This window comes from Panulirus ornatus, chromosome 14 (genome assembly GCF_036320965.1).
Source record: "Panulirus ornatus isolate Po-2019 chromosome 14, ASM3632096v1, whole genome shotgun sequence".
NCBI lineage: Eukaryota > Metazoa > Arthropoda > Malacostraca > Decapoda > Palinuridae > Panulirus > Panulirus ornatus.
This window is the reverse complement of record NC_092237.1, coordinates 33198614-33208613: the sequence shown is the minus strand read 5'-3', so window position 1 is coordinate 33208613 and position 10000 is coordinate 33198614. Positions and strand designations below refer to the sequence as shown.

Sequence of the window (10000 nt, the reverse complement as noted above, 5' to 3'; positions counted from 1 at the left end):
TTGTCGAACATGTTGATCATGTCATAAATGGTGTCAAGCAGATTTGTCAAACATTTCTCGAAAAACATGTTGAGAATCGTTCGTGTTCGTCCTCTAAATGGTTTGCAATTCTATCTTGAATAATGGTTTCCATAAGTTTTCTAACCACAGAAGTTGAGCTTAGAGAACGATAATATCCTACAGTGACTTATCATCTTTTTTGGATAACGTTGTTATAATTGGCAAACTTCCATTCATCTGGAATTTTTCCTGTAGCAAGTGATCTATTAAAATGAACGGTCAGGAGCCTAACTATATCATATTTTACCTCTTTCAATATTCTCGGGTAAAGCTTATCATGCCACTTGATTTATTTCCTTCCGCTACTGCTAAAAGTATGTCATCGGCTTTAATGTCAATTTGTCGAAGAACATTCACCTCTTTTATCAGTGATACTGGATACAGGACAAGGGTTGCGTTTGCTATCGTAAATAGATGCAAAAATGTCATTTGATATTTTTGCCATGGCTTCGTTGTCCTGAGCCCAAGTCACCGTTTTCCGTGATTAATGGACTATTGATTGGTTAATGAATCTATTGCTTCTAACATACCTGCAAAACTCCTCGGGTTTCTTTTGCTATTTTCAGCAATATTCACTTTATACTGACATTTACTTTGTCGTATGATTCTCTTACCTTCTCTACGCAAATGTACCTACCTTACTCTATCATGATGGTTACTGAATCCTCTGAGTTTCTTATCAGCTGCTTTCTTAGACAATAGCCACTTTTCCAATTTACTGTCTCATCATCTTGGTTTTGTTTTGGAAATACGCCGTCAGCCATGCATTGGTAAGTATTTTTCCTTTGCTGTTTTGAAGGTTTTTGTGAAGCTTTTATAAGCTACGTTCATGTCATTCTCATCGATTATATCATCCAAGGTTTCCTTGTCAAGAGCAATGCGAAGACCATAAATATTCGCACGTTTAAAATCGGGTATTTTCTTTCCTCCATTGTCATTTTGACCAACATTAAATGCAGTGTTGAAAGCGACCTCAAGAGTAATCTGTCGGTGATCACTTGTACCAAACTTTTCTCCAAGTTCAATTTTATTAACGAGGTCCTAATTTGCAGTGACTGCTAAATCTGATACATTCTCGTCGCGAGTAGTTTCTGGACTAATTAGGTTAGGGCACTATCAAGCGAATTGAGCTGAAGTCCACGCCTGCAGCTACTGTAACTGAATCTTGTTTATGACAGATTTATGCAAATTGATTATAACATCTTTCGTCTACCTCTTGTGTCTGTGCGGGAGGTCTATGAAGTAGTCCTATCCTTACTTCCTTACGTAGTTTGTCTTTAGTTTCTCCAAAAATAAAGTTTATATTTCCAACTGCTGCAACAGTTTTTTCTACGGGATTTAAATGATCATTAACAAGGAGCAGCATACCAATGCTTACTTTGGTTTTCCTACCACTATTTAACAGAATGTAACTTGGAAATGAGTATCCGGCAAGGAACCAATCCTGATATATAATCAAGATTCGGAAATAGCAATCAATTATTTTCACCTCCAACGCACCAAATTTCTTAGAAGCACACTAAAAACTGGAACTCAATACCACAACACAAGAAACCACAAACCAGTTCTGGCGTACTTTGAAGATGATCCAGACTTACCGCAATAACGTAGCCTTCACTCCCACACACTCTTGACCAATTGCCAGGATATCCCTTCTTTAAAAGAACACACAGACACACCCAAAAAGATACTAGTCACAATTCAGCCACATACTAGCCACACCCGTAAACAGAAAAGTCATGAAAAACTTACACTAAGCATAATCAAATGCAAATACCTCCCCTCCCCCCCTCCCCCCTTCCTTCATTCTCACCGATACAAGCAGTACAATTAAGCACTTAAAGTACTCTCCTGCTACAGGATCTCACGTATTATATAACTTTCACATAAAACACTTTGTGCCGTTTGCAATCCAGGCATTTACAAATATCGATCTTTAAACTTCTCCTGGTTAGGTTAGGTTAGGTTAGGTTAGGTTAGGTTAAGTTAGGTTAGGTTAGGTTACACAACAAAATTCATAACATCTGGAAACTTGCCAACACTCCAAACCAGCCAACTCCCCGTCCTCCCACAGCCATATATCATTTCTGTCCTCAGTATAAGAACCCGCCCCCCCCCCTCTCTCTCTCTCTCTCTCTCTCTCTCTCTCTCTCTCTCTCTCTCTCTCTCTCTCTCCTCTCTCTTTCATGCCAGTTTTCTACTTTCCTAAATTCTGGATACTTTCACCTCCAGCACTGTACTCCGGGACTCTGACAGCGGTGCTCGCCATCACATCCTTTGAGAAACCCATCGACTCGCTCCATGAACTGGCTCAGGCCCGCCGGGATGGCTATACGCTTGGCTGCGTCAGGGACTCCAGCTTTGTGGATGCCTTCAAGGTAACTTTTATTGATTACAGTTACACTTTAGAATTACTATGATCTGTGTTCTGATATCTACGTTGCTGATTGGTTGGTAAAGATATTCATGTGTATGTATGGATCATGGTGAAGTGCCTGAGGTTTGGTGGTATGCATGTATAGTGTCAATGTACAAAGGCAAAGGGGATAAAGGTGTATTCAAACTACAGAGGCTTACGTTCGTTGAGCATTGCTGGAAAATTGTATTGGAGGATATTGATTGAGAGGATGAAGGCATGCACAGATCATCAGACTAGGGAGGCGCAGTGTGGTTTCAAAAGTGGTAGAGGATGTGTGGATCAGGTGTTTGCTTTGAGGAATGTGTGTGTGAAAATACCTCGAAAGACAGATGGATTTGTATATGCCATTTGTAGATCTGAAGAAGGAATATGGTAGGGTTTATAGAGATGCTTTATGGAAGGTGTTAAGAGTATATGGTGTGGGAGGTAAACTGATAGAAGCAGTGAAAAGTTTTTACAAAGGATGTAAGGTATGTATATGAGTAGGAAGAGAGGAGAGTGATTGGTTCCCAGGTCGATCTGTGGTAGGGGTGTGTGATATTCCTATGTTTGTTTAATTTATTTATGGATGGGGTGGTTAGAGAGGTAAATACAAGAGTTTGGAGAGAGGTGCGAGTATACAGTCTGTTGGGGATGAGAGGGCCTGGGAAGTGAGTGGTGGTTGATTCATGTGAGAAACTGCAAAAGTCGGTAACTGAGTTCGGAAAAGTGTGTGAAAGGAGAAAGCTAAGAGTAAGTGTGAATAAGAGCAAGGCTATTAGGTTCAGCAGGGTTGAGGGACAAGTTAATTGCGATGTAAGTTTGATTAGAGAAAAACTGAAGAAAGTGAAGTGTTTTAGATATCTGGGAATGGACTTAGCATCGAATGGACTCATGTAAGCGAAAGTGAGTCGCAGGGTTGGGGAAGGGATGAAGGTTCTATGAGCGATGAAAAATATGTGGAAAGAGAGAACGGAGAGCAAAAATTGGTATGTTTGAAGGAATAGTGGTTCCAACAATGTTATATGGTTGCGAGGCATGGGCTATGGATGAGGTTGCACGGTGGAGGGTGGATGTCTTGGAAATGAAATGTTTAAGGATATTATGTGGTGTGAGGTGGTTTGATCAAGTAATGAAAGGGTAAGAGAGATTTGTGGTAATGAAATTAGTGTGGTTGAGAGCAGAGGAGGGTGTAATGAAATGTTTGGTCACATGGAGAGAATGAATGAGGAAAGGTTGACAATGAGGATATATGTGTAGAGTGTCAGAGGCGGAGGGAACAAGGAGAAGCGGAGATCAAATTGGAGGTGGAAGGATGGGATGAAAAAATTTTGAGCGATCGGTCCTGAACACACAGGAGGGTGAAAGTTGTGCAAGGAATAGAGTGAATTGGAACGATATGGTATACGGGGGTCGACGTGGATATTGTCGTGGGAGTGGAGGCATATATCCTTTCTCTGAGAGGATATTTCTATCCAACCCATGACTCAGTCTCTTATGGTCTCAGGTTATCATGTTGGCGCACAGGAATATCCTATTTATTAGTGTCTTCTCTATACCCCTCAGTTATCAACCAGTAGACAGGCGTTACAGGAATCCATGTTTAAAAGTGTACATGGCACTATGATACTTCTGTAGTGTTGCCACAGTTTTTCATGCTTCACTTACCTACATCGTTGCCTAGTCATTCTTTCCCGCTGGTGTATGACTATATCTCCTGGGACAAGAAAATCACTAGAGCTGGAGGACCAACTGCCCAAGGAATATGAGCTAATACGATAACATTTTTTTTTATTTTCAGAATGCAGAAGGTGGAATCTACAAGGAAGTGTGGAAGCTTTTTAACCATAAGGACCCAGACCAGAGCTTCATGCCTACTCCAGACGCAGGCATGGACATGGTATGTGCGTGTGTGTGTGTGTTGTGTGTGTGTGTGTGTGTGTGTGTGTGTGTGTGTGTGTGGTGTGTGTGTGTGTGTGTGTGTGTGTGTGTGTGTGTGTGTGTATGTAATTACATGCGAGTAATTATCTATTTGTGGTGTAAAAGGAGGGTTTTACACTCGTGGAGTCCCATTACTCGAACATTCTCTACTATCTTACAACCTCCTACATTCATGTACATTGTCCTCATTAACTATGTCCACAGTCATGCTGTTTCATTTATCCATCGCTCTTATACCATAGAAGCATTTCTTTCCATCTTACTAAACAAGATTTTCACCTAACATCGTGTTATGTGCTCTGGTTCCTCTTCACCGCGTCTTTCGAAGAACTGTTCACCGTCCAAGTCGTCGATCTATTTGAAAAACTTAATGGTTATGATCAGGTCACCCCTCACTTTTCCTTCTCCCAAGATGGACAAATTTAAAGCCTCGATCCTTTCTCTGGAATTTAACCCTTTTAATTTGTACCATTTTGTTACTCTCCTCTCGACCTTCTCTGTGAGAACTTTGTGCTTCTTTAGGTGCCTTGACCAAACCTGGGAAGGATATCTTATCTTTGGCCTAGTGTAGCTTATGAACAGTTTGCTAAATATTCCCTTATCCGAACACATGAAGTAATTCTGATATTTGCCAGCAAACAGTTTGCCTCCTACACTATTCTCCTAGAATGGAACACTGGCGACATGTTAGGGACGATGTCAACTCCCAAGTCCTTCTCACACACACAATCCTGAAGGTTAATTCCTTCTACATGATGATCATACTGAAGGCTTCTTCCACTTTCCCATCTTCATTAATTTACATTTGCTCGATATTCAGTTTTATTAACCATGTATCAGACCAAATTCGAAATCTGTTTAGGCCCATTGCAACTTCATCCAATCCTCCTTTAGCTTCTTCATGACTTGTACATCATCTGCAAAGTTATTCAGGTAGGAGTCCATACATCCACGCAAGTAATTCACATAGAACAAGAAGAGTAATGGTCCCAGAAATTATTATTCACTTCCTAACACATCTTTCCAACATCCTCTATAAATTTTTCCCTTTCAGTTCTTTCGTCTGATTATCTACTCCTTCACTGACACATGACTCGTGATAAAATAACAATAGAATCTTCTATTATCTCCTACCTTGTCCACAACATTCTTTTCAAGGATAATTTCCTTATAGATTCCGAACTGCTGAACTTGTTCTCTGTAGCTGTGTTTGTTTGTTTCTTTATATGTGAGTGTGTGTGTGTGTGTGTGTGTGTGTGTGTGTGTGTGTGTTGGTGGGGGTGTGCAAAACTTATCTCTCTCTCTCTCTCTCTCTCTCTCTCTCTCTCCTCTCTCTCTCTCTCTCTCTCTCTCTCTCTCTCTCTCTCTCTCTATCTCTTCTCTCTTCATCTCATCTCATCTTATCATTATATTATCTATTTCTTATCTATCTATTATCATATTCTATAATTTATATATATATATATATATATATATTATTATTATAATATATATATATATATATATATATATATATATATATATATATATATATATATATATTTTTTTTTTCTTTTTTTCAAACTATTCGCCATTTCCCGCATTAGCGAGGTAGCGTAAGAACAGAGGACTGAGCCTTTGAGGATACCTCACTGGCCCCCTCTGTTCCTTCTTTTGGAAAATTAAAAAAAAAACGAGAGGGGAGGATTTCCAGCCCCCCGCTCCCTCCCCTTTTAGTCGCCTTCTACGACACGCAGGGAATACGTGGGAAGTATTCTTATCCCCTCTCCCTAGGGGATATATATATATATTTATATATATATATATAATATATATATATTATATATATAATATATTATTATTTTTTTTCTTTCTTTTTAAACTATTCGCCATTTCCCGCGTTAGCGAGGTAGCGTAAAGGACAGAGGACTGGGCCTTTGTGGAATATCCTCACCTGGCCCCCCCCCTCTGTTCCTTCTTTTGCAAAAATAAAAATAAAAAAAAATGAGAGGGGAGGATTTCCAGCCCCCCGCTCCCTCCCTTGTTAGTCGCCTCCTAAGACACGCATGGGAATACGGGGAAGTATTCTTAATCCCCTATCCCCAGGGATAATATATATATTATATATATATATATATATATATATATATATATATATTATATATATATATATATATATATATATATATATATATATATATATATATATATATATATATATGGTTTGGGCACATGGAGAGAATGAGTGACGAAAGATTGACCAAGAGGATATATGTGTCGGAGGTGGAGGGAACGAGGAGAAGTGGGAGACCAAATTGAAGTTGGAAAGATGGAGTGAAAAAGATTTTGTGTGATCGGGGCCTGAACATGCAGGAGGGTGAAAGGAGGGCAAGGAATAGAGTGAATTGGATCGATGTGGTATAGCGGGGTTGACGTGCTGTCAGTGGATTGAATCGGGCATGTGAAGAGTCTGGGGTAAACCATGGAAAGCTGTGTAGGTATGTATATCTTGCGTGTGTGGAACGTATGTATATACATGTGTATCTGGTGGGTTGGGCACATTTCTTTCGTCTGTTTCCTTCGCTACATCGCAAACGCGGGAGACAGCGACAAAGCAAAAAAGTAAATGTATATTTTATAAGTTAGTATTATATTATATAAGTATATAATTATATATACATAATTATTAGGTAGGATATAATATTACGATATATTGGATTTAATGTACATATATGGAGTGAAGAGAGGTTGAGGAATTCTTTCTCATGTTTCTTGCGCTACCTCATGCAAACGCGGAATCAGTACAATAAATAAAAATAATAAAAAAAAAAATATATAAAATAAAAATATATAATATATATTATATTATATATAATGTATATATAATATAATATAATATTATATATATATATATCATAATATAATATAATAAATGATATATATTTTATCATTTGCTTTGTCACTGTCCACGCGTTGCAGTACACAAGGACAGACGAAAAATGCCAACCCACCTACACATTATAACATACACGTCCACACACAAATTACATACCCATACATCTCAATGCACATAATACACACAGACTTATACTATAACACATGCAAACAATTCACCTGTCTGCTTTATTCATTCCCATCGCACCTCGCCACACTGGAATAACTCCACTCCACCCATGTGTGCAGTAGCGCTAGAAAGCACAAGCCCATCGTCACTCGTCTTAGCTGTATGCATAAGCCCGAACAGCCCTTCCACTCGGCCCCACAAAACTTCCATGGTTTACCCCAGACGCTTCACATGCCCTGATTCAATCCATTGACAGCACGTCGACCACGGTATACCACATCGATCCAATTCACTTTATTCCGTGCCCGCCTTTCACCCTCCTGCATGTTCAGGCCCCGATCACTCAAAATCTTTTTCACTCCATCATTCCACCTTCGTGTAATAATCACATCATCAGGGAAGACACAAGCTACGTCTCTTCGTTGTATATCAACTAACTTATATTTCTCTCTTGTGTTTCCCCTGATGATGTAACTATTACACGAAACTGCACTTGGGAGCTTATCGTGTTTCATTTTCCCCGTGGACACTTAGGAATATATATATATATAATATATATATATATATATATATATATATATATATATATATATATATATATATATAATATAATATATATATATATATATATGATATATATATATTTATTTATTTTTATCCCTGGGGATAGGGGAGAAAGAATACTTCCCATGTATTCCCTGTGTGTCGTAGAAGGCGACTAAAAGGGGAGGGAGCGGTGGCTGGAAATCCTCCCCTCTCGTTTTTTTTTAATTTTCCAAAAGAAGGAACAGAGAAGGGGGCCAGGTGAGGATATTCCCTCTAAGGCCCAGTCCTCTGTTCTTAACGCTACCTCGCTAACGCGGGAAATGGCGAAAAGTTTGAAAGAAAAAGAAAGAAATATATTTATTTATTTTCCTTTGTCGCTGTCTCCCGCGTTAGCGAAGTAACGCAAGGAAACAGACGAAAGAATGGCCCAACCCACCCACATACACGTGTATATACATACTCGTCCGCCCACGCAAATATACATGCCTATAAATCTCAACGTATGCATATATATATACACACACAGACATATACATATATACACATATAATAATTCATACTGTCTGCCCTTATTACTCCCATCGCCACCCCGCAAAACATAAAAATAACAACCCCCTCCCCCCTCATATCTGCGAGGTAGCGCTAGGAAAAGACAATAAAGGCCATATTCGTTCACACTCAGTCTCTAGCTGTCATGTTATAATGCACCGAAAGCAGAGCTCCCTCTCCACATCCAGGCCCCACAGAACTTTCCATGGTTTACCCCAGACGCTTCACATGCCCTGGTTCAATCCATTGACAGCACGTCGACCCCGATATACCACATCGTTCCAATTCACTCTATTCCTTGAACGCCTTTCACCCTCCTCCATGTTCAAGCCTCGATCACTCAAAATCTTTTTCACTCCATCCTTCCACCTCCAATTTAGTCTCCCACTTCTCCTCGTTCCCTCCACCTCTGACACATATATCCCTTTTGTTAATCTCTCCTCACTCATTCTCTCCATGAGACCAAACCATTTCAAAAAACCCTCTCTGCTCTCTCAACCACACCCTTTTTATTACCGCACATCTCTTTTATCCTATTATTACTTACTCGATCAAACCACCTCATACAACATATTGCCCTCAAACATCTCATTTCCAGCACATCCATCCTCCTCCGCACAACTCTATCCATAACTCAAGCCTCGCAACCATACAACATTGTTCGAACCACTATTCCTTCAAACATACCCATTTTTGCTTTTCGAGATAAAGTTCTCGACTTCCACACATTCTTCAAGGCTCCAGAATTTTCGCCCCCTCCCCCACCCTATGATTCACTTCCGCTGCCATGGTTCCATCCGCTGCCAAATCCACACCCATATATCTAAAACACTTCACCTCCTCCAGTTTCTCTCCATTCAAACTTACCTCCCAATTGACCTAACCCTCAACCCTACTGTACCTAATAACCTTGCTCTTATTCACATTTACTCTCAAATTTCTTCTTTCACACACTTTACCAAACTCAGTCACCAGCTTCTGCAGTTTCTCACATGAATCAGCCACCAGTGCTGTTTCATCAGCGAACAACAACTGACTCACTTCCCAAGCTCTCTCATCCACAACAGACTGCGTACTTGCCCGCCTTTCCAAAACTCTTCCATTCACCTCCCCAACAACCCCATCCATATACAAATTAAACAACCATGGAGACATCACACACCACTGCCGCAAACCTACATTCACTGAGAACCAATGACTTTCCTCTCTTCCTACACATACGCATGCCTTACAAACTCGATAAAAACATTTCACTGCTTCTAACAACTTGCCTCCCACACCATATATTCTTAATACCTTCCACAGAGCATCTCTATCAACCCTACCATATGCCTTCTCCAGATCCACAAACGCTACATATAAATCCATTTGCTTTTCTAAGCATTTCTCACAAACATTCTTCAAAGCAAACACCTGATCCACATATCCTCTACGACTTCTGAAGCCACACTGCTCTTCCCCAA

At 39.8% G+C, this 10000-nt stretch overlaps 1 protein-coding gene across 1 annotated transcript in view; it reads left to right on the top strand.

Moving 5' to 3' along the window:
• LOC139753080 (glutamate receptor ionotropic, delta-2-like) overlaps positions 1-10000 on the top strand; it is a 205581-nt gene that overhangs the window by 20800 nt on the left and 174781 nt on the right. The window contains exons 2-3 of the mRNA XM_071669168.1: positions 2293-2438; positions 4260-4358. Of these exons, the coding sequence (XP_071525269.1) occupies positions 2293-2438; positions 4260-4358 (245 nt within the window). The remainder of the gene's footprint in view (positions 1-2292; positions 2439-4259; positions 4359-10000) is intronic.